Raw genomic sequence first — 24,293 nt, 5'->3', positions numbered from 1 at the left:
GGATTGGAGGCTAGGATGTAGGGATGGTGGTTTTGAATCTCAGCGCTACCGCCTTTATTTGCCTTTGAGCAAGGCACTACTCTTTCTCATCCTCAGCTTCCTAGTCTGTAAAATGGGTATCAGTCCTTTCACTGACCCCCTCACCGGACTGTGGATGGGCCATCGTCAATGTGGAAGAAGTTTGAGAGCTGCCAACCCAAGCCCACTGGCTCATGTGCACACATGTGTCAGCGTGTGATGTGTGTACGCGCCATACACACATAGAGAGCCATTACAGTCTTTCTGAATGTTTCTGGATCAAAGACCCTCTAAAGGTGCCCATTTCACTCAGCCTTCTCCAGGGGCTGATAACTCCCAGTGCTAAGCAAGGGTCTGAGGTAGCTGGACACACCAACAAAGAGGGTTGTCCAGCTGGGAATTGGGCAAGGGTTCCACCAGAAAAGGACTCCAGATGTTTTTGAAGCCAGGAGAGCCTGGGCTGACTGAGTGGAGGTCTGTCTCACACACACACACACACACACACACACACATGAGAGACTGTTGGGTGAAGGTATGTCTAAATGCCCCATATGGATGGTGTGCAGTCAGCACCCTGACATGTGCAGGCTGTGTGTTTGCGGGTTACCATGGCAGGCTTGGCTGTCTCCCAAGGACATTCCCGTCCCTTCAGTCATCCACCTTTCTCCCAAAACCCAACCCTCTCCTCTTCTGCCCCCCTGCCGCAGAAGCAGGATCAAGGATTAAAGAAAGGGAATGAGAGGAATACTAAGAAGAATAGGAATTTAAAAAGCAGAAGGAAGATGTTTAAAAAAAAAAAAAAAGGCGAGAAGATGCTCAGACAAAAAAACATAGAATTCTGAAATAATCACAGCAAGTACTTATTACAGAGTGTGCGGTGTTCTGTGTTAAGTACCTGGTGAGTACTGGGTTGCTTCACCGTCATGCTCTCTGGTGAGGAAGATGTGGCACAGGGAGGTAGGTGAATGGATTTGGCCAACATCATCATGGAGCAGCCAGCAGCCAGAGAAGTGGCAGAGCCAGGGTGGTCTGCCTACAGCCTCTCTCTGTGCTGTACTGCCTACCCCTCAGGTGCCTACAGATGTAGTTCTCACTCTGACCAACCTGTGCCCCTGGGCGAGCCCCTCCTCGCCTCTGACCTCAGTTCCTGCAACTTCAACAACAGTGGCAACAAAGCAGAGTGACTCAGAGAGGACTGGATGTTTTCTGAGGCCCCTTTTGGGGAAGCAGATGTTGAGAAAAGAAAGGTGGAGATGCACAGGTAGGTTAAGAAGAGAGGGGGATTGACCCATGGTATGTATGTGGAGGGGACTTGAGTGGGGGTATCCCAGAGGCAGTGGCAGAACTCAGGTCTGAGTCATCTCAGTCTGGGGGACCATGGGGAAAAGGGGAGGAGGCTGGAAGCAGCAACATCACTAAGAACTTTTTGGAGGCTGGAACCACCAGCTAGGGTGGGGAAAGAAGCAGAGCTGGGTAGAGCTGCTGCCTCCGTGCCCAGGACAGACCAGAGGTCCGGAGTGTGTTTGTGTGTGTCTGGATATGTAGATGTGTGAGTGACGAGACCCCTTCTCCTCCATCCTCAAATTCAGAAGTGAGGCTCTAGGACAGGTGTATGTGGGTTAGTACATGGCATGCAGGTTGGTGGACCCTTTGGGGGAAGTCCAGGAGTGGCAAGGCCAGCGTTGCCTGTGCCCAGCTCTGGGGATCCCGTTCTCTCTCCAGCAGGATTCTGGCTGGGGAAGGCCAGAATGACAGGACAGGCTGCCTGTCCAGTGGCTTTTGTGGATTTTCTCACTCTACCCTGCTGCAGCTTGAGACACTCCCTTCTTGCCTGGTTCTCCTCCTTTCTACCCTGACTCTCCTCAGCTTACTTTTCTAGCTTATTGTTCAGCCACATCCTTCATGTTGGTTTTTCTTCCTCAGGGTTGAAGTTTCAGCCTTTTCTTCCTGTCTGCACTCTTCACGAGTGAGTGAGTTCATTCCTTACGACTTTAGTGTCTGCTAGTCAGCTAGCAGACTAGCAGACTGTCTCCCAAGGACAGTCTGCTCAACTTTGTTCTATCTCTCAACTTTGTTCTATCCAGTCTGCATCCCTCCCTAAATATTCAGACCCACAAATGCAATTGCCGGGGAGTATTTCCTTCAGGCATCTCGTTGTAGCCATCTGAAACTTTCCAAGTCCACAAGTGAACTCGACATCCCCTCCACCCCCGCTACCCACCTCAACCTGCTTCTTCTCCGGGCTCGTACATGGTACCCTGTCCCTCAAATGGAAAACAGAGTCATCCCAGACTCTGGCCTTCCCTTCACCTTTGTAAACCAGTCGTCATGGAGTGTTGTCATTTCTAACCCTTACACATCTCTCCCCGTCCCCTGTCAGCCCTTTTTAGGGTCCCATAGTCTTTCTCATAGACCAGTGGTTCTCAAAGTGTGTTTCCTGGGCCAGTATCACCTATAGACTCCGCAACCTTGTTACAAGTGCTACTCCTTGGGCCTCACCCTGAATGTGGGGACTGAAAGTCTGTTTCAATACTCATCAGATGACTCAGAAGCTCAGTAAGGTTTGAGAACTACTGTCTAGACCATGACAACAACCCCCTAGCTGGTCTCCTGCCTTCGTTCAGTATCCTGATGACGCACTTCCCATGCTACTTAGCGGTAAAAGGGAGGGAACCATGTAACCTTCCTGCTGAAAACTCTCCTGAGGCTCCTCATGGCCCATCTTCAGGGGAAAAAAAGTGTCAGCACCCTAACCAGCATTCCAGCTGCAACTGGTTTTTCCTTTCTGCCTCACGAAGTATTCTTTAAGAAGATGCAAGGAGAGACAGAGTGTGTCCTGCACTGGCTTGGGAGCATGGCAGGTGCTCAGTGGAAACTTATTAAAAAAATGATGAATGCATGAGTTTGTGAATTCCTCAGCTGACTGAGGGGTCTTTTTGGGAAGCTTCCATGTGAGCATGACCCCGGGTAGGTAGACAGAGAAACCACGTATACTCTGAGGAGATCATCTGATAAATGATTTTCCTTATGGCTACTAAGGAGATGGATGTTCGTGACCTGCGACTGCTTTGGGGGCTTCTAAAACCTACAGGGTCTTATGGCTGCAGACTCTGTTGCTCTTCTCTTTCAGGGCCAAGGGACTCCTCACTTTCTGAGGCATGGAAGTGGGCATTGCAGCTTGTGCTCTCTCTGGGACAGGAATGCACACGTGGAGGCCTGGGATGTGCACAGGGATACACATGCAGACTCTCCTGGGCACGTGGGGCATACGACATACCTAGAGACACTCTTGGGAAACATACATACACATGGGAACACAGGGCATGTATTGTCCACATGTTCAGACACATCCTATTGCTCTTCTCCCGGTCTCAAGTTTTTCCCTCTCTTTTCAAAAAGCAAGCTTGCATTTGGATTCGACATTAAGAAAAAACTCAGGCCTGCCTCCTTTATTGACACAGCCACCCTCCTCCCCGCCTTTGGCAATCTGCTCTGCGCCTGGCTGGGTGTTTGCCGAGTGGGGGAGCATCTGGCACAAGGAGATGCTGAGGCGCCACCTGGTGGTTCTATCTCACAACTGCAGCTCAGGTCGCCCTTTCTCGCACCTGAATTACCAAAAGCAAGCTTCGTCTTGTTACGAAGTTAGCCTAGCCCCTCCCCCCATTCAGTAGCCCAGAACTCTCTGACCATCCCTCACTAAAGTACAGAGCTCAGTCTGCCTTTTGTTATAAGCCTTTCTGCAGGGTTTGGCTCCTCCATCTCGGGAGGGAGAGTATTTCGAGAGCTGGGACCATAGGTGGCCACTTGCTCTGGGCCCTTCCCTTCTCTTACTACTTCCCTAGATGATCTCCGTCACTCCCATGACTTTAAGACTCTACGCTGCCAACTCCCAAATCTGTCACTCACCCAGACCGCTCTGAGCTCGACTGCAGAAAGCAACTGATGCCTGGCTGTTCCACACGCAGCACAAACTCACCATTTACCATATTGAGTTTATATTTTGCATTAACCTGTTTCCCAGTGTTCCCGGTGACAGTGAATGGCCCCATTATCCACTTAGTGGCCCAGATCAGGTATCCAGGAGGGCTCTTTATCCCTCCTCACTTCCAGTTAATCACCAAGCCCTATTAACTAACTCCTACCTATATTTTCTCCATCTTCACCGCCGCAGGCTTTTAGTTCAGACTTAGTACTTCCTCTCTGAGTTCCCTGCCTCAGTTGTCCCCCTCGCAGCCAGTCATCTTTAAAACTGCAAACTGGATCATAGTCTGTTAAAAAAAAAATCTCAGCATGATCACACATTTAAGCTTCTGAGCATGGCATGCCAGGACTTGGAAGATCTGGTCCATGCCCACAGGTCCAACCTCATCGCACTTCACACTCTCTATTGTAGCAACAACGAGCTACTTGCGGTTCCAAAGCCCGCATGCGTTTATACCTGCTGTTCTTCTGCTTGTCTACCTGGCAAGTCCCTCCTCACCCCCAGGTCTCAGCAACTGCTTCCTGAGCTTTCTCAGACTTACTCAGCCAGGCTGAGGGGCTCCTCATGCTCCAGCCATACTTTCCTCAGACCCCCAGAGAAGCAACTGATTATACTTGTAGTGTCTGATGCCTCGTCTGTTTCCTCTCTAGATTTTAAGCTGCTTGATGGCAGGGTCTGTCTTTTCATATTTTCCCCAGGGAATCCATGCTAAGAACATGACTTTCTGTACATCTAATAAATAAATTTCCTCTATGCATAGCCCACCACAGACAGACACATGAGACATGCTTAGTGAATGTTGGCTTGAGGGCCTAGGGAGAGATGTCTGCCTAGTGTGGGCTGGGTGCTGGTCTGGCTCCAGTCTGACAGCTTTGGCTCAGGCCTGGTGAAGCAGTAGATGCTTGGCTCCCACCTCTTGCTGAAGCTCTCAGGCCCCTTCCCCCCCTTCTCATGTGGCATAGGACAGAGCTGAACAGGGCAACCTGGGTGGCTTGGTCGGTTAAGTGTCTGCCTTCAGCCGAGGTTATGATCCTAGAGTCCTGGGATTGAGCCCCACAGCCTGCTTCTCCCTCTCCCTCTGCCATTCCCCCTGCTTGTGCTGTCAAATAAATAATCTGAAAAAAGAAAAAAAAAAGAGGTGAAGAGCTGGTTGCCTAAAAGCCATTTTGGCCTGGAGGTATTGTTGGGGCAGCAGTGATTTTGTTAAAAAAAAAAAAAATTATCAACATTCCAAAATCAGAGTTTGAATAAAAATGAGGGTTTTTGACTTGTTTTTAGAACTGGAAGATGTGGCACTACTACTACTTGGTGGCCCTTCATGTCAGCACTTCATTTGTACACAAGAGCCCCAAAGCCCCACTAGACTGGGCCCCCTTGGCACCAGTTTGCCATCCTGCTCTACAGGTGCTGGGTGTGGGCTAAGGAGTCAGCGGCCAGCCCCGTCTTGGCTCTGATACTGGCACACCATCTTGAGCCAACCACCTACCCATGCCAAAGGGTCTTCACCTGTAAAATCAGGATAATGCCTGTGTCACAGGATTCTGGGGCAGGCTCAATGAGAGAACACCTGTGGAAGTGTGTGTGGCAGGGCCTCGGCTCAGCAAATGGTAGTTGTGAGCTGCTGGAGTCTAGAAGGAAGAGAGAAGGTGCAGGACAGACCACACAAGGACCAGCAGGTCACCAATGAACATTTATTGAGTGTCCGCATGTGCACAGCTTTGAACTTGGAGATCACAGAACGCATTGGGGAGGGAAGGGGAGAGAGAAGCAAGGGGTGAGGTTTGGGGGAGGGTCCCCCGGGGTTCATAAGAAAGGTAGTCCCTGCCGGAGCCGCAAGTCGCGTCTCTCTGCAGAGAGGAATCATAAGCAGGGGTGGGAATTAAAGCCAGGCACCACGATGGCGATGAGGGGCAACCACTAAGGAAACATGCGGATTCTGGGTAAGTGTCCCTCCTGTTTCTGGCTCCAGCCAAGCCAGATGGCACAAGGGGGACAGGGATTCGATGCTCAGGTGTCCAAGCAGCGATAAGGGCAGGCAAAATAAATAAACCCTCAACCCCCATTGTCACTCTGCTGCAACATGACACAAAAGCTTAGAGGCCAGGGCCTAAGGACTCCTGGGTCCCCTCAAGGAAGCTCAGGTGGAAGGAGGTTTCCATACCCCCACACCAGGCCTGTCTGCCCCAAGATTCCCTGGAAGGATGGGGCAGCTCAGACCCTGGGTCATTGAATTTGATAGGAAGAACTGCGATGGTGGCCTGAGTCTGCTCTCCGCCCAAGGGGCTGAAGGCAAGAGCCAAATGGCCAATTTGAAGGACGTGGCCCTGGGAGGCTAGAGGGGACACCACAGCCTAGGGGAGCCCACGCCCTGGCCGGCAGGGTACATGGGCTGAGGCAGCCAGCTCCTGCCAGCCCTACACCACCCTGGGGCCTCCCTCCCGTGGAGGAGCCTGACAGAGGGCACAATGACAACCAGTGCCCACCCCCTTCCCTAGGGGCTGCTCCAACCTTCCCAGGCCTGGCAGGGACAGCCACATTGATTTCCAAGCCCATCCCTGCCCCCATGGGGACCCGGGGGAGGGGCCGGGATGAAGTTCCTTATACTTGAGGGGTGGGCACTGTGCCCTTGCCCTCAGAAAAGCCAGAAAGCTGGGATGTTTGGGGGGGGGGAGTTTGGGGAAGGGGGTCCAGTCTGGGAGCTTCAGGGAAGATGCCTCCTCCCTCCTTCCCTCACTGCCCACCCCTGGGTCTGACCCCAGCGGACACCCGCTCAGGGCTCTGACAGGCACTGCTCCAGGGCGGCCATGCGGTAGTGGCTGGCCGTCTCCTCACCCGCCTGCAGCCGCATGGCCTCCCGGCACAGCCGGTTGGCCCGTGCCAGCTCCACCAGGACGCCCTGATAGGCAGCGACCATCTCGGGCTTGACGGAGTTGGGGCTGACGCTGGCAAGCAGCTGGAGCAGCTCTTGTGGCCAGCGGGAGCGCAGGGCGGCGGGGGCCAGCCAGGGCAGCAGGGGCACGCAGCCCGTGAAGGCCTGCATGCCCAGGAACCAGAGCTCCTGCAGGTCGGCCCAGATGCCCTCGTAGTCGGGGGACAGGACCAGCACTGCCTGGTCTGAGCCCGGCGTGGCCCGCGCCACGTGGGACTGTGACAGAAAGAGGATGGCGGCTGCGAAGAAACCTCGGGAGGCCGGCGTTCCCTGGAGAGCTGGAAGGCAAGGGGGTGGAGGGCACATGAGGCTGGCGGGCCGGCTGCTTGCCCAGACCCTTACTTTCCCCTCTCATGGCGGACACACTCCAGGAGCCCAAGCGCGCCCTGCCATCAGCCTGCCTGGGCTCAAGCCCTACCCGCGACTCCACTGTGTGACCTTGGCTAATCCACTTTCCTGGCTCTCATTTCCTTACTTGTGAAACGGGGCCAACAGTGCTAATCTTAGCAATCCGTTGTGAGAATTAAATGTAATAATCTTGGTACACTCAAGCTCAGGGTCAGGCCTTCCTGTAGCCGGGGTGGTGATGGGAGAACCTCTGGGCCTAGAAAGCTCCCGGCGGCACAGCTCACGCCAATTGATTTTTGGGCCAGAAGAGGGCGCCAGAGGGGGGCCCAGGGCTTGGCTTACCTGCCAAGAAGCGGGCCTCACCCCCATACTGCAGACCCTCTCAGGGAGGCTGTCAGTGCAACCTGGTGGCACTTGTGGGTGAACAGCACTGGGGCTCTACTCAGGGGCTGAGATGAGGCAGCCTGGGACTGCGGGAGCACGGGGCTAGAGCACACGAGCGGCTTGGGGTCCACTGGGACATGTTCCCTTCCCACTGCTGGGGGACCCTGCTGGGATCCCCACACAGGGAACAGAGAGGCAGCTGAGGGTACAGGCTCATTACGCCCTGTTCCCGGGCATCTGCTCAGCTCCTCCAACCTGACAGATGGGGCACAGGGAACAGGCGGGGACAGAGGGACCTAAGCAGACACCCACGGCCAAAGTGGGAGACACGGAGGGCTGGCAGGGGCAGGAAGGGATGTCCTCCCTCCCCCTGCACAGAGCCAGGGGGAGGCAGGGTTGCGGAGGTCTGTGCACAGGAGCACCAAAGTACTGAAGCCTGTCACGAGGGAGGTGAGGTGCTGAGCAGAGAAAAACCTCAATGGGAGGAATAAGCTTTCTGACTCAAGGCCTGGGTGGGGGAGGCTCCACCTTGAAAACACTGGATTCAGACTCCTTGGGCTGCTGGGAATTCCAGGTGCTTATGCCTGTGCCTTCGAGCAGGCCTGTTCTTACACCCACCAGACCTTGCCTTAAAAGTCTTCAGAAGGAAGAGAATGTTATCATTTGGCGAAGAAGGGTGGGGTAGGGTGGGGGATGGAGACACACTTCAGAGACTGCCTCTTGACTGGAAAATTCTGTTCAAACCGTTCCTTGCAAATGGGAACTTATGCCCAGAAGACAACAGGTCCACCCAGGTCCTTTGCCCCTACCCTTTAGGACTGGGTCCCCAGGGCCTTACCTGGAGAGGTGCTGAGGAGCCGGGCCATGAGAAGGCCCAGGGTGGCCACATTGGCAGCCAGAAGCAATCTCCCGGGCTGCTGCACCAGTGAGGGCAGCGACGTCATCAGGGTGTTCATGAGAGATGTGAAGCAGGCATCTCGCCTGCGGAGAAAGGGAGGGAAAGATGGGGGAGGAGTGGTTGGTGGAGCTAGACCAAGGCCCAGGAAAACCTGGGATTCTGGGCTCCCAGCTTCACCAGTTAGGGTTTGGCAAGAAATGGGGCAGCAGGGTCAAGAGTTAACTTTGGGCCCATTCATGACCTCTGGGGAGCAGGGACGGGTCACGGCTGGAGCAGAAAGACAGGCCCAGAGGGCTTCTGGACATGCCAAATCCTCACGTGGGGTGTCTCTGTCTGTCCTGGGAGCCTTTCAGTCTAACCGTAACAGGAACCCACGGGCACAGGGAAGCAAAGTCGAGATGGAGATCCGAGGGGAGTCTGAGCAGCCCCCCTTGCTTCCTCCCACCTCCTCCCCGGCCTCACTTGATCAGCCCCGGTGCGGTGACCACGAGGTTGAGGAAGATGTGACAGCAGGTCTGCAGGCCGATCTCCACGCTGTCAGGCAGCACTGAGGTATCATGGCCCGGGGACGTGAGCTCCCACTGCTGCAAGAAATACTTGCAGAGAAGTGAGGGGGCTCCCTCCTTGATCAGGATCTCCCGGGGCCCATCTTCGACAGTCAGGTGGCACCAGCCGGGCAGAAGGAGCCTAGGGGCGTGGAAGGAACAGACGTGTAAGGGGCGGGGAGAGATGAAGGCACAAGGAGTCCCTCTTTTGGGGCATCCCACCTGAGAGAAATGAAAGCAGGGGGGAAGGACCCAGCTTTGTAGGTCCCGCAGAGAACATACGCTGTGGTCCTTCACGGGCCTGGGCTCAAACTTGGGCTCTGCCTTGTGGTGCACGGGTGGGCCAGTTACTTTAACCCTGAGTCTCGGTTTGCTCATCCTGAACACACAGATGAGACTTGTCATAGATCTGCTGTGTGGACCAAATGAGATTGTTTTGGTAAAAGGTAGAGCAAAATGCCTGGCGTGTAGTAACTGCTCGATAAGCACGAGTTCTCTCTTTATAGACAAATCTGGACTGGGCAAGTAAGACTTGGCTGAGCAGGAGTCCTGCGTGAACAAGCCCCCCCAAAACCCAGAAATAATCCTAAAGGAAATCTCATGCCCCAATCAGGAAGCCTGGCACAGAGCAGTTTGGGGGAGTGGGGGGGAGGAGGTGTCCCCCTGTTACACTTTTCTTTAGAACAGTCTGGCTGGACAGACTCTAACTACAAACTCACCGGAGAGCATCCCCCGGCCAGGTGGGCCCTGGGGCGGTGGGGGAGATGGCCAGGGTGGCCACCTGCTGGGAGAGGTCATTCGCCTCCTCGGCCTCCTCGTAGAGGGTCTTGGCATAGCGCACAAGGAAGGGCAGCAGCTGGCAGACCTCCTTGCGCAGGGATGAGGTCTCCTCGGCCAGCCAGGCCCCCAGGATCCGCACCGAAGCAAACACAAAGGGCTCCTTCTGCTTCTCTGGCCCCACCTGTTGCCATGGGACCCCCGTGAGATGGAGCAGGACCAGAGACCCTCCCCGGCCGGGACAGCATGCCAGCCAGCCTAGGAATAACACAACTAGAAGGGAATTCTGGCTGGGGAGCCCCTCAGAGGGAAGCCCAGTGTACCCAGCACCTGGCACACGGTTAAAGACGCACCCAGCAGGGGCCTGGCATAGAGCAGGCCCTCAGGGCATGTCTGCTGGGGGAACTGGACTTCAGACAACATGTCCCCACACTCGCTGGGGCTCAACCCCCCCCCACCTCTAAAGTACCTCAAGGCTCCAACACAACTCACAGGTCCAAAGCTAATTAGACCCTCCCTCTATAGCAGCTCTGACCTGGGAGGAGTTAGCTGAACCTCTCCAGAGGCCAGGAACCAGCAGCCCCGCTCCTTTGCCCGGCTCTGGCACAGGTCTGTACATGCAGGTGCATGAAACAATGCGAGACGTTGAGCCGAACAGACTGCTTCGATTTGGTGTGCGTGTGTACTGGGGGGGGAGGGTAGTGAGTGGGAAGTCACCGTGTTGTGTGTGTGTGCGTGTGTGTGTATTGTGATGTGAGTGCACATATGGTGTGTGGTATGGTGCTTGTGTGGAGGCTCAGGGGGGAGGGAGAGGGAGGCTCGGCCACACTACTCCCGGGAGTGCTGCAGGATCAGCCCTCAGAGTGGCATCTTGCCCTCTCCCCATTACTCCAGACATAAATTCACGTTCCTCTTTGCCTTGCTTTCCAGCCCCCGCCCCACTCCCCCCGCCCCGCCACACTAGGCTCCCTGTGCGGGGCTGCTGTGCCCTCACCTGCAGCAGGTAGTGGATGACAGCCCCAATGGCCTCCTTCATGATGCTCACGAGCTGCACCTTCTGAGGCTCCTTGAGCAGCGACTGCTCACAGCGGGTGCACTCCTGGATCCCCAACTCCATGAGGGCGTAGCAGGCGGTCACCACATCCTCTTTGACTTCTGTGCCGGTCTCCTCCAGCGCCAGCCGTACCTCCACACATGCCAGATTCACCAACAAGGCCAGGAACTTGCTCCCAGAGTTGCCCACTGGGATCCAGTCGGAGCCGCAGGCGTGCGCCAGGCGGGCGGCCAGCTTTAGGGCGGGGTTGCGCTGCCAGGAGCTCAGCTTGCTGCCCAGGATGCGTGCCAGCCCGGCCTGCAGATCCCGGAGGCACTCAGAGGGCACGGTTGTCGGGGGCAGAAAGAGGGGCAGCAGCTGGCAGAGCTCAAACTTGCTGGCATCCTCGGCTTTCTGGAAATCTTCACTGAGGCCCCGTAACACAGCTAGGAGGTCAGGCTCCGCCTCCTTCCAGCACTGGGTCTCCGCAGCTGCCAGCAGCCCCACCAGAAGTGCCAGGGCCTGGTCAAAGCCATAGCCGTGGCCCAGGTATGCTTGACACAGGGCAGACACGGTGCCCCCAGCAATGAGGTGCCGGGGCCCACGGGGTGTGCCTGCCACAGCTGTCAGGCACTGGTAGGTGTCATCGATCATGGAACGGCGAGCAGCATCATCCGGGTCCCCCCGGGCAGTGAGGAAGGTGCTAAGGATGGGGATCTTGTTCAGCACCTGGGGATGGGCGGCCAGTTCAGGGTCACTGCAGAAGCAGGCCAGCAGGGCCACACCCAGGGCTCGGAGAACATGGTCGGGGCAGCCATCTGGTGCCTCCTTGGTGGTCAGAAGACGATTGGGGAAGGTGAAGCCTACAGCATCGAAGATCCGCCGCCGAGTTTTGGCATCGATGTCACCTGCTTTGACTGCCTTGGTCACCTAAGGGGGGTATGTGCTATCAGCGGGATGAAAGGAAGACTGCCCCCTTGCCCCCTGGGGGCGCTGACAGTTAGTAAGGTTAGGTCATGGAAGGGGACTCATGCGAGGATCCAGAGGTCATTTCATCCAGCTCCTTCCCTCCCCTGGGTTGTGACCTCTGGGATCCCTCATCTGTGATTACCTCCACAAAAGGGAGGTCCAAGCCTCCTCAACTACTCATGCTGCCATTTCATCGCCTGGCCATTTGAGAAGTTCTTCCTGATATTTCATCTAGATGCCAACAACCTGAGTTGGGCTTCGATCTCACTTTAAAATCTCCCATGGGTTTAGGGTCTCTCCCTAATTGCTCCCCCCCCAGAGAAGCCTCTGATCCATTCCCGCCACCTTCTCAGGGGAAATGGCTCCTGTGTCTCTCCACTCTGCCTGTCAAAACATTTCCCCTTACATTTCACCTCAACACCTCCTCTGCTGCAGTGTGAGCCCTTGACTCTGGAGCCTTCTTCCTGTTGCCATGGCAAACAAGCAGCGACTGTACTCCCTCCTCCCTTCACCCCCCACACACCAACCCCCCCTTCCCAGCACTGCAGCTCCTGCTCGGCTGGCCCCAGCGTGGTTCCTCCAACAGGGCTAAGCCCCAAACCAGCATCCTCACCCTCAACCTACCTACTGCCTCCCGGCCATCCCCTGAGACCCCTTCCCAGTTACTTCTAGTTCTGCTGTTCTCTCCACCCCCAGAGCAATCATCTCCAGCCCTCAAGTACTCTGCACTAGTTACTACCTGCTGCTGTCACCCTATGAGTCAGCTCCCATCTGCTCCGGGACGCCCCAGAGAGCAGACCCAGGCAGCCTCCTCCGAGGCTCCGAGGGACCCAAGTCTTATTCACCCCCCTTCTCCCCTTTGGCCCCATACTCAGGGGAGCAAAGAATAGTCCAAAGGTAGGCTTCTGGGGCCTTCTTTGGTGCCTCCAGGAACGCCAGCAATCACCTATGTATCCTTGGGGACTTTTTGTCTCCATTCAAAGGGGTCCCAACCACCCAGCCCTTCCCACCTCCCAATTTTCAGTCAGTGCCTTACTAGCAGCAGGGCTGCAAACTGCTCGCTGTCATTCTTGGCCTCACGGAGGGCTCCCAGGTAGCGCTCCAGGGTGGGGTTCCGGTTCTCTGCCTGGTTCAGAGCTGGCTCGCAATCCGAGGCCATGATGCCCGCCTTGCCCAACTGTGAACACAAGAGGGACTGAGCATCCCTCTGCAGAGGAGGGGTGGGGGTGGGAGTGGAGGATGGAGGGAGGGATTAGCACAGAGGGAGGGATCAGGAGGGATGGGTTGCACAAGACTGACCTCCCTTGTGGCAGCCCCTTAAAGGCACTGGACCCTCAAGTCCTTAGGGATGAAGAAGGGACCCTGGTCCAAGGTCACCTCCAGAAAGCGGGAAGGAAGGGCCATGCATCCTGCTGCTCAGCTGGACAGCTCTCCTTACCAATTTCCCAGGAGTGGGAGGGGGCTGGCCCCACTGTTCAGCTGTCCCCTGGCACCAGAGGCCTGGTTTAATCTCCCTCCACCCAGGCATATACCAGGAGGGAGAGGTGAGGACAGACAGGAAGGAATGGAGACATACATGGGTGAAGTTCGATTATCCGGACTCAGAATGACATGAGGGAAAAGGGCATCCTAGGTTTCCCTTCCCCTCCCTTCTCCAGAACAGGCAGGAGACCAGCTTCAGCAGAAGTGCGGATGCAGGGTGCTGACGAGGGAAGGCTTGGAGGCCCCTCTGGGGACCCCACCCCTCCAGCCAGGGCTCTCAATCGCCCCCGCAGGCTCCTTGCCTCCTCTCCTTTCCCTCCCTCGGGCAGAAGCTGCAGCAGCAGCAGCAGCGGCAGCGGCAGCAGCAGAAGCAGCGGTAGAATTAACCCTTCGCGTTCCCTCTTCTCGCCCTCCCCGCCCCGCTACCAGCCTGTAGATGCCGGCAGGGGCTGCTGGAGAAGCAAGAAGGGGTCCCGGGTAGCTCCCAGGACAACGGAGAATCCAAAAGCCGGATAATCGAAGCAGGGCTGCTGAGATGGGGAGATGAGAAGGGGAAGAGGGTTCCTGGCGGTCACCACCTGTCCCGCCGCAGCCAGGTCACAACACGACATTGATGAAGTCACGACAGGGCGGCGATGAGATCACACTTCACGATGGCGCGGTGATGTCACGAAGAGATCACGGCAAAAATCACGACATGGACAGCCCCCAAAGATGACAGGGCAAATTAAAAAAATATATATATAGGTATATATTGAAAAGGGCTGTGACAAAATGGAGTCTCGACAGGGCACGATGATGTCGCGATATGGCGCGATGGAGTCGCGATAGGGTCCCCGGGGTGTGTCGGCATCGATCAGCGCCGGCTCGGCGAGGCCCCGGCTGGGATGTAGGGGAGGGCCTGAAGGGGGCTGAGCTCACCAGGCTGCGGCCCGGAGCGGCGAAATCTTCTCCGAGCCCGATGCTCCGGGAGCCTGGGGCCGCTGCTCACGCCGCTTTGCCCACTCCGGCTCCAGGCGGCTGCAGCTCCACCCCCACCCCCGCAGCGCTCTCGACCAATCCTCGGCGGCTTCACTTCAGGCTCTGGCCAATGGCACGCCTGGGCGCTAAGCCGTAGGGGGTGCTGCCGTTGCCGCCATCTTGGTTGTGGGTATTGCCCGAGTCCAGGGCCTAGGGCTCGCGGAGGGCAGGCGAAGGAGCAGACTTCCTGTGGAGAGCGGGAGGAGACTGCCTGGGGGGTCCAGGTTCCTTCGCTCGTGCGTAGTTCTGTCCCTCAGCACTGCCCCTCCTCCCCCTCCGGCTCGCGGCTGGACTTGAGCTTCCGGGGAGGGGGGTGCTCGGGAGGGCTGGTTAGCATGAAGAGTGTGTTTCCGGGTTGAGCCCGGGAGGTGGGAGGAGGCGGCGTTTCCGGTCGCGGTCGCTGTCCTGGGAGGCTGAGGCGAGAGGGAGCTGTCCGGGTGGGGAGCCCGCACTACCTTCTTCCTTTTCCTCCGCCTCCGGGTGAGGGGAGCGAAGGTTGGGGCCCCGACCCCATGGACCGGGAGGAGGCGGAGGCCGCCGAGAGCCGGGGCCCTGCTGTGTGGCCCTGAGCCCCGGTAGGTGGCCGGGGGCGGCTGGCTGCCAGGCCAAGGACCACGAGCTCAGGGGAGGGGCAAGCGGGACGGGCTATTTCTGAGGGTGCGCTGGCCGGGTGTTGGGACCCGGAGGTGGCGCTCCTGGCCCGGCTAGGGCAGCCAGCTGCTTCTGGCTTTTTGCAGGTGCGGAGCTGGAGTCCCAGGCCAAACCCCGCTTCTCTCGGGCCCGGGCCTGGTCACGCAACATCCTTCATCCCTTGACAGACTGACCGGTCTCGGGGCACCGCTGTCCTTCCTCCCTCGACTTCGGCAGCCTCGCCCTTAGCCTTAGTCTCTTGTGTTTGGTCTCCTCACCAAGATAGAAAGTTGACGCGGAATAAGGGGGGCGGGGCTGAGCACGGCGGGTAAATTACCCTGCGAAACCTGCCTTATTCCGGATTTAGAAAATTATTCCCCACGGAGGGGTTCTGTGGTGTCTGCATTGAGCACAAAGGTGAAAAGCAGGAAGTCAAAAGAGAAAACCTCAGGCGATTCTAGGAATGCTTTTCCTGCTCTCGCCTCCTGGTGCTTGTGCTCAACCGACCATAGATGCAGTTAGTGTAGAGCATTAGCTGACTGTCCTTGTGCTTTCTTCTGTGATTAACAGCCTGGGAGCTGGGAACAAACTGGAAAGACGGCCTCCCAGAACAATCTGTTCATTTTTCCAGCTATTTGGAAAACAATGTCTGCAAATATAAGCAGAGTTATTCATGGCAGTCTGTTCTGTAACTTTCCCAAATATCTTGAGACTTTTTTTTTTTTTTTTAAAGAGCTTTATTCTTGATTACTCATACCAGCTGAATAGGCTGTTTCAGACTTGCTCTGTCGTTGTTCAAACATATCTTATCGCTGTGTACATAAATGGAGTTCCACGTATGTAGCTGACAGACTGAACTATGATACATCCCCCATCAACCTGAAGTATTAAGTAAACATTACCCCCTGCTCTGTCTGAACAGCTGCTGCAACAGAGAGTGCTTTTATTTCGGGTGTACTTGTAACGCCCTAAATGCCAAAACTATTGCAAGCTTTTCTAGATTTTCGTTTGTCAAGTATTGTGGGGGTGTGTTTTCTCTCCCTGGGTTTTTACCCTTTGATTCTATAACAAACCCTTTGGATCTTGGTGATGTGTTGTTCTTGCCTCTGGTCAGCAAGGCTTTGAGGACTCTAGCAGTGATTTGTGCCCTTAGGCAATTGTAGATTTCAGAGGCTTGGCTGGTTGGGAGTTCACATGAAAAGAGCTCTGCCTCTCTCTTATGCATGGCTTGTAAGACATTGCACTTCTAATCTGCTTGCTAATTCAATGGTGTTTATTACTCCCATTTTCAAAACCTATTCATTTCTTTTAAGCTTCTATCGCCCACCTGTCCCGCTATTGATGACAGGTGTTGAGTCACTTTGAGTTTAAAATCCTTTTGTGGTAGGCAGAAATGTGTTGGGTAAGATCCGTACACACACACACACACACTCTCTCTCTCTCTCTCTCTCTCTCTCTCTCCCTGTTCCATCTTGGAAGGCTAGAGAAGTTGCTGGATAGACTTTCTAACTTCGGCTCCATTTCATAATCTCTTGAACATGTCACTGGCCCACACATCTTTCAGCTCCCTGCTCCCTAACATACAACTTCAAAACTACTAGAAATCTGAATGGATGGAAGTGAATGAGGAAGAAGTCCTTCAGATGCTTGAGGCTAGGTGAAGACCTTTTCTTGGGTGGGCTCTTTGTCAGTTTTGCAGCTGTCTGTGCATGTGTGTGTGTGCATGTGTTTATTTTCTGGTCTTAGTCAGTATTGATACCCAGCCTTTGTGATGCCAGTATCCATGTATGCTGGCTGCGGTTGGGGGTTGGAGTCATTTGCCACATGTGGGTGACAGGTGCACATTTAGGACAGAAGAATTTGAATTGCTTCTTCAGAACTCAACCAATCTTCATGACATTGCGAAGATTTATATAATAATTTAAAAAGTTGTATAAGACAGATGAAACAGATGAAAATTATTTTTTCTCTGGAAGGGACCTAAATTATTGGCTCCTAGATTCTGGAATAGCCAGAATAATATCTAGCACATAGTAAGGGCTGTGCAAATATCTATGAAATCAAGTCAGGAATTGCAAATGATTCTAGAGATCAGGGAGGTGACATCGAAGTATAACGTGGATAGATTTTTAAGATCATAGTGGTGGGGCAGTAGTAAATGGGAGAGTGCATGCGTTTCCTAAAGACAGTCACATGAAAATTTTTTTTAAAGCACAGCTAGACAAAACTCTCAGGTGCTCAAATCTGGTAGTCCAAACTCTTCATAGATAAGAAAGTGTGTTTGGTCAAAGTCAGAAAGCTCTTAGTGGCAGAACTGGAACTGAAACTCTTTAGGCTGGTGTTTTCCATTCTTCCTCACTGGTGATTTACTGTTAGCTTAGAAAATAATAGAATGTAAAATGTTTCAGTTTTACAGTGGATTCATTTCATATCCCTTGCTATGTTTTTATCCTGATAATTACAGGCTTTGTCAAGGCTCAGGTTTAAAATTTACAGGCAGGTATGAACAGTGAAAGACAAACTTGAAATTTCTCTTCCCCCTAATCTGTCACATTCTCTAGCACTCTTCATTTCCAGGAATCAATTATTAATTACTTGGCATATAATTTCTTCTCTTTCTGTCTTTATAGTGAATTGGTTCCGCCTGTCTGAAAGGCCATGGAGAAGAGGCTGGGAGTCAAGCCAAGCCCTGCTTCCTGGATTTTATTGGGATTTTGTTGGCAGATATCCGTGAAATGGTTGAGAAGCCTATACCCGTTTTATACTTGCTTCTGCTTCAGTGCTCTGTGGTTGTCAACAGGTACCATTTTCTTTATATAGATTTAAGATAAAAGGGCACTTTGTGTGAGTCTTTCTGTTCATATTAAAGACAAGTAGGAGGCAGAAAAGTAATCTGCTAATTGACAGAAATGGTCATCCTTTGTGTTTTAAGATTTTATTTATTTATGTGTCAGAGAGAGAGAGAGAGAGCACAAGCAGGGGAAGCAGAAGGCAGAGGAAGAAGAAGGCTCCCTACTGAGCAAGGATCCCAATGGGGGACTTGATGTGGGGCTCAATCCCAGGACCCTGGGATCAGGACCTGAGCCAAAGGCAGATGCTTAACCAACTGAGCCACCCAGCAGTATGAATGGTCATCGTTTTGGTGGACACTTAGTTTGTTGGGTTTATTTGTTTTGGAAACACAATTAAAATTGGGTTCTTTTTTGTAAAGGGGGATTGGTGTGATTGTTTTAAGATTTGGAGAAGATGTAAATGAAGAGAAAAATATTTGAAAGTTGGAAAGACCTGAGTTCTGGAGCTGGATGTTTCTACTTACTATGAAAACTTGAGCAAGTTACCTATTATCTGTAAAGAAGGATAAGATTTACCTTATAATTCGATATGAGAGACACTGTAAAGTGTGTTGTACAGCCCTGTGAAAATAGGTGCTCAGTAAATGATTCTTTGCTTCCTTTCCTTTCCTAAAGTAATCTTCACTTGTAAGAAGAATGCTTTCTTCCTAGAGATTATTTCGCCAAGCTAGAACCTATTGCCAGGAAAGAGTGTGAAGAAGTCCTCTTTCTTTCTGTCATTTTTTTCCTTTCAATTCTTCTTTTGACATTGTTCTTTGCAGAGTATGGAATGTGAGAGAAGAGCAGTTTCAGAAAGACTTCACAGTATGCTGCCATTCTGGGCAGTGACAAAGCTTTGTGTTGTCGAGTCCACTGTCTGGGATGGCTGATCAGCCTTTTGGCTCCTGTGATTCCAAAGATTTCTGTTGCTTTTCCAAAGGAATTGGTGGTCGTGATCTAGAGAATCAAGTAATGATTGTATCATCAAGTAATTACTGTAACATCAGCTTTGGGATTTTTGTTGTCTTGCAGTGGTGGTTGATGATTGCATAATTATAGCAGTGGAAATTGCAGTTGACAGAAAGTTGACCTAAATGTTTTTTTACCCAGATGATACTTTGCTGGGACAGTAACTATTTCAGGCCAACATTTTATGTAAGAACATTTGAGTTAAATAAGTAACTGATTTAGCACTATCAGAGTAGGAAAATTGCATTTTTTGAAGAGTACCTACCAAATACCAGGCCCTTGGTTATAAACATTACATAGCTTATCTCACTTAATCCTCATGATAATCCTAAAACAGGTAGTTTTAGTCTCATTTTATACATAAAGAAATTGAGGCCCAGAGAGGCAAAATGACTTGACCAGGATCACACGGCAAGAACACTATAGAGCCAGGAATCGAAATCTAGGTCTGTTCACTCAGCAGCCTGTGCTCTTTTTCTTCTGCTACTATGCCTTCCAACCACAGGTAGTCTTTTGGAGGACCAAAGATAGTTTTTTATACTGAACCATGATGAGCAGCTTGTTATTTGAGGAATTCCACCTAGAGGGGAGGGAGAAGCATTTCTGAGTGTTTCTGTATTTGTAGTCAGTAGCACTTGGTTAAACAGAATACTGTGGGCTTACTGGGCTAGGCTTTAGTATCCCCTCGGCTTGGTGCTTAAAAACAGCAACGGTGAGCAGCCTGAGTATAGAAGTGCAAAAGTGGTATTATTAGGAGTGGTTCTGGTGGGGATTAGATTGTACCTCTTTCATTTTAGAGATGTTTGGAGCTTCTGCCATGGGAGAACCAAGAAACCATGTGTGTTCAAACTGAGGGAACATGCAGGTAACACAAGACAGACAGATTTGTTATGTATTTTAATTTATCAGGACTTTTTCACATCAGTTTCTTAACAAACATAGTGTCTTAATAGAAAAAATGAATAAATGACATACAAAGAAAAAAGATACATACAGGTAGTATCAAAAATAAAAAATTAAAATGATGTATAAGCATTTATAAATGTACATTCTCATTACTAACCAAAGAACTGCAGATTAATTTTTTTTTTAATTGAGTAATCACAGTGCCCAGTGTGCGGGTCCAACTCACAATCCCAAGATCAGGAGTCCTATGTTCCACCAACTGAGCCAGCCAGGTGCCCCAGTGAACCACAGATTAAAATGAGAGATCTTTTTTTAGCTTATCATATTGATGAGGATAAAAGTAAATATATTTAATGCTGCCTAGTGGTGATGTGGTTACCCTCATACTGTGCTGGGAAGTTTGAACAGAGAACTTTTTTTTTTTTTTTTTTTTTTTTTTTTTGTTAGAGAGAGAGAGAGATACAGAGCGCAAGCACAGGCACAGAGTGGCAGGCTAGAGGCAGAGGGAGAAGCAGGCTCCCTGCCGAGCAAGGAGCCCGATGTGGGACTCGATCCCAGGACGCTGGGATCATGACCTGAGCCGAAGGCAGCCGCTTAACCAACTGAGCCACCCAGGCGTCCCTGAACAGAGAACTTTTGACATAAATATCGAGATCCTTAAAAAGTTAGTATCTTTTGACCTGGTAATTGCCCTTTTAGGAGTTTATCTCAAGTATATATTTTAGATGGTTGTGGATATATTTTAGATGGTTGTAAATGAGAACAGTCATTTATTCTGCACTGGAAAACATTGCCACAACCTGTCAGGAGCGTGTCACGCCACATGCGAAATATTATCGAACTTCAAAATTCACAGTTTAGAAGAATAAGTACCTGGGAGATGCTCTTTTTGTTTTTGTTTTTGTTTTTTTTGAAAGATTTTATATATTTATTTGACAGAGACCACAAGACCACAAGTAGGCAGAGAGGCAGGCAGAGAGATAGAGGAGATACAACATGGAATTGATATTTTTTAAAACATTGCATTTCCTTGATTAGTAATTTAGTTGAATTTTTTCATGTTTTTAGCCATTTCTGTTTCCTCTTTGGCAAAACACCTGTTTAATTAAATGTGTTGTCCACTTGCTATTTGGTTCTTGGTCTTTTCTTTTCTTTTAGATTTTGTTTATTTATTTGACAGACAGAGATCATAAGTAGGCAGAGAGGCAGGCAGAGAGAGAGAGGGGGAAGCAGGCTCCCTGCTGAGCAGAGAGCCCGATGCGGGGCTGGATCCCAGGACACTGAGATCATGACCTGAGCTGAAGGCAGAGGCTTTAACCCACTGAGCAACCCAGGCGCCCCATGCTCTTAATGTTCAGTGATAAAAGCAGGATATACAACTGCACATTCATGATGGTGCCCATTTTTGAAAAGAGAAAATATACTTTATATAACAAAGTCTGAAACAGGAATTAAATAAATTAGTTTGTATATTTTTGAGTGGTAGAATTACCATTATTATCTCTATACAGTTTCTGTGTTTTCCAGATCTTTTTTCTGTGTACATGTATAACGTTTTTTTAATAAGGGGCAGGGGAAGCCTACCTGAAACCTGAAAAAGCAACAACAGAATAATAGCAGCAAAAACCTGATGTTGACAGCCTGAGTCGGTATTATCTCCTTGTGAGTTTGTTCAGTTTTTAACCGAGCTCTTGAGTTTTCTCTAATAAAATACGTTCTTTATTGTTTGCTGTTATCATTTAGCTTATGGGTTATATGGATTATTCCTGAAAAACTAACCATAATAAGGCAGCTTTCTTGTTATTTCTGTTTACCTCTTGGCAGTTTATGCCATCACTAGCAGAAGCCCAGCCACCCACTGACTTACGTATAGTGGGCTGCTTCTTTTTTTTAAAATCTTTTTATTTATTTATTTGACTTTTTAAAAAATCTTTTATTTATTTATTTGACAGAGAGAGAGAGAGAGATCACAAGTAGGTGGAGAGGGGGAAGCAGGCTCCCTGATGAGTAGAGAGCCTGATGCGGGGCTCAATCCCAGGACCCTGAGATCATGACCTGAGCTGTAGGCAGAGGCTTACCCCACTAAGCCACCCAGGCGCCCCATAGTGGGCTTCTTTTTAATTTCAACTTCTGGGTTTGGTACTGAAACCCACTGCTAAAAAGCAGTGATTATAATTTGTCTGACAAAAGTTGCTCTATGTTTTCATTAGGGACCTTTTTCTATTTAATGTTATTGTTAAATGGCTTAAAAGTAGCATTTTGGACTTGGGGATTATCTGCAGGTGAAAGTGAGGTGACACCAAGAATTTGGAAATTCCTGCAATAGATATCAGCTTCTTAAGGGCAGACGTTTTACCTATACTGGGTATTCCCAGTAGGTACCAAGCGCTTGGCAGATAGTAGGTGCACCATAAAGATGTTTGTCGACTGAATAAATTATTAAGTTAGAAATAAGGGAATTGTCCTTTGAGAGTTAAACTTTAACATAATCTGTCATTTGAGAGGTAAAGCTTAAAATTAACACACTCAGAACAGAGGTACATGAAGGTACCTTAAGGAGATACAGTGCCTTTGAGAGAAACAAGATCTGATTTAAGTATTCACAAATATGTTAACATAGCTAAAGAAAGAATATGTACATCTCCAGAGTTCTGTCTGCATGTGTGTGGGAGGTGAGAGGGCCTGAACCAGCATTGGAAACCTAAGCCATGGAGAGTTACAGAGGCTCCTATAAGCTGAAAGCTAACAACTGGCTCTGAACACTCTCACTGCCATTCCCCTGCTGCTGGGAGGTAGACTACACAGTTAGTTAATAAGTAAGTTCTGAGAAGTATTCAGTTCAGAACGAGTGTTTTGAGAACTCACTAGTAGTCTGGTCCTAGGTTAGACATGCGAGTAATAAAGATCAGAACAACACAGTACAGCACTTCCTGCCCTGGAAGAACTCCCAGTTCCCTGAGGGAGATGAACGTTAAAGACCTGTGCCGTGGTAGGTGAAAAGGCAGAGGGATGCAGTGCTGTTCTCTGTCCCCTTCCAGAAGATGCATTGCACTTCGTAATTATTTTTCCCTCATCCCTTGTCAGCTTGTTCCTTCAATGTTTTATTCTTCAGGGTTCTGTTTCTTTCTACTCTTTCTTGTCTCACTCTTGTGTGTTTCCCTTAGGCAACCTCATTTTTTCCGCATAACTGTAACCCCTGTGCTCTCGACTCCCAAATTCATAGCTATTCGTTTACTCCTTTCCAGAGCACACAGCCACCTGTATGTCACATTTTTCCAACTGGATGTCTCACGTAACATCCAGATACATCCTCTAACGTAATGTATCAAGACCAAACCTGTGGTCCTTTACCCCTCTTTCTGCTGTATTCCCTACAGCAGTGAAGAGACCACCTCCACTTGCGTTCCGATGTAGAAATCCCTGAGTCATTGCACACTCCTTTCTCTCCTCCATGTTAGAATCACTGTTCCTAGAGTCCCATCTCATGCCTCTATGCAGAGCGTTCTGTTGCTCGGCATATGCCATTACTGTTCTCACTGATGGATTCTGATTCAGGTAAGCATAAGCTCTTTTCTGACATGTTCCCTGAGGTCCTTGGTTTGAACTTACTCTTTAATGTTCTCATAGAGTCTGTACATCTTTATTACACTATGCTATACTGTGGGGTTTTAGGCTGTGTTGAGGAGAGGTCCAGAGGAGGTCTTGCTCTAAAGTGTAGTCCTTAGTCCTAAGGTGAGGCCTTTCTGGTGTCTGCTAGTCTGAGGTGTGATTTCTTCACTCTGACAGAATCAAATTCCAGATGCTCTTATTCCTGCCCCCAGCACTGCCTGACCTCTGGTGATTCTGTTTCCCTCTCAGCGCTGTAGCATCTACTATCTAATAAACCTCAGGTCTTGCCCGGTGCCTTTACATTCCAGCCCTCAGGCTGGCAGGGGACCTTCCCAGAGGACTTCTGGGGCTCCCTCTTCTCACAGCTCTTTCCTCTCCAGTGTCTCACCTCTCCAGTTCTAGCCAAATTTAGAACTCAGCTTCCGGGCTCAGTGAGGCCCCTGTGTTCTCTTCAGGTTCCAGCTTTCAGTGCCGTGGTTGGGAAGTTGTCCCTTAACAGAGAACTGGGCAGTTGTGGGCCTCAGGTCAAGATTCCCCTCTCTCGGGGATTGCAGCCTTGCACTGCCTGTCATCTCCTGACGAAAAGCACTTGTATATTCTGTCTAGTTCTGTAATTATTTATGGTAGGTATTGGGTCTGATACCAGGTATGCCAAAGAGTAACCTCTGTTCTAAGTCAGTAGCTTAAGTAATCCTAGCAGATGTGGCTGGAAGCAGATGGCTACTATGATTGATCACTTACGTGTCTCCTTCATTAAACTGTCTTAATCATAGTTACATAGCTAGCATTTTGCACATAGTAGGTGGCAGTAAGGTTTGTTGGGTTAACCTAAAGATAATGCTGGAAATAGCACCATGTTGGAATATACACGTTGAGGAGAATTGTTCTTTCCTACTCTGTTTTTGTATCGTGGCTCATTAAATGGGCACTTCACTTCCCAGGAGGGAACAGAAGCTGGAAGGT

General features: G+C 51.0%; 2 protein-coding genes across 7 annotated transcripts in view; one reads left to right on the top strand and one right to left on the bottom strand.

The window, feature by feature from the left end:
* Positions 1-5,677: 5,677 nt before the first annotated feature.
* Positions 5,678-14,423, bottom strand: NCDN (neurochondrin). Its single transcript, XM_059134865.1, has 8 exons — positions 14,287-14,423; positions 13,944-14,011; positions 12,920-13,060; positions 10,876-11,844; positions 9,824-10,065; positions 9,022-9,246; positions 8,500-8,642; positions 5,678-7,207 (listed from the first exon to the last, which is right to left on the bottom strand). The coding sequence occupies exons 2-8, from the start codon at positions 13,974-13,976 to the stop codon at positions 6,771-6,773; spliced, it is 2,190 nt and encodes a 729-aa protein (XP_058990848.1). The 5' UTR covers positions 13,977-14,011; positions 14,287-14,423; the 3' UTR covers positions 5,678-6,770.
* Positions 14,424-14,493: 70 nt separating this feature from the next.
* The window catches only part of KIAA0319L (KIAA0319 like), a 90,977-nt gene continuing 81,177 nt past the window's right edge, over positions 14,494-24,293 (top strand). The window contains exons 1-2 of one of the 6 annotated variants that reach the window (XM_059134859.1): positions 14,494-14,621; positions 17,646-17,815. In XM_059134859.1, coding sequence (XP_058990842.1) covers positions 17,674-17,815 — 142 coding nt within the window. In that variant the 5' untranslated portion in view covers positions 14,494-14,621; positions 17,646-17,673. Of the gene's footprint in view, positions 14,622-14,762; positions 14,961-17,376; positions 17,516-17,645; positions 17,816-24,293 lie in introns of those variants that run through there. The other 5 variants (XM_059134860.1, XM_059134863.1, XM_059134858.1 and 2 more) reach the window with 5 other exon arrangements.

This window comes from Mustela lutreola, chromosome 10, assembly GCF_030435805.1.
Source record: "Mustela lutreola isolate mMusLut2 chromosome 10, mMusLut2.pri, whole genome shotgun sequence".
Taxonomy (NCBI): domain Eukaryota; kingdom Metazoa; phylum Chordata; class Mammalia; order Carnivora; family Mustelidae; genus Mustela; species Mustela lutreola.
This window is presented reverse-complemented; position numbering and strand designations above follow the sequence as displayed.

What these genes read in the sequence shown, in the direction of transcription:
- NCDN (XM_059134865.1), bottom strand. Translation starts at nt 13,976, where the DNA reads ATGTCGTGTTGTGACCTGGCTGCGGCGGGACAG. An exon ending in ACCGCACCGGGGCTGATCAA is followed by an intron (nt 8,643 to 9,021) that starts GTGAGGCCGGGG and finishes CTTTCTCCGCAG; the next exon opens with GCGAGATGCCTGCTTCACAT. An exon ending in GCTCCTCAGCACCTCTCCAG is followed by an intron (nt 7,208 to 8,499) that starts GTAAGGCCCTGG and finishes CTTGCCTTCCAG; the next exon opens with CTCTCCAGGGAACGCCGGCC.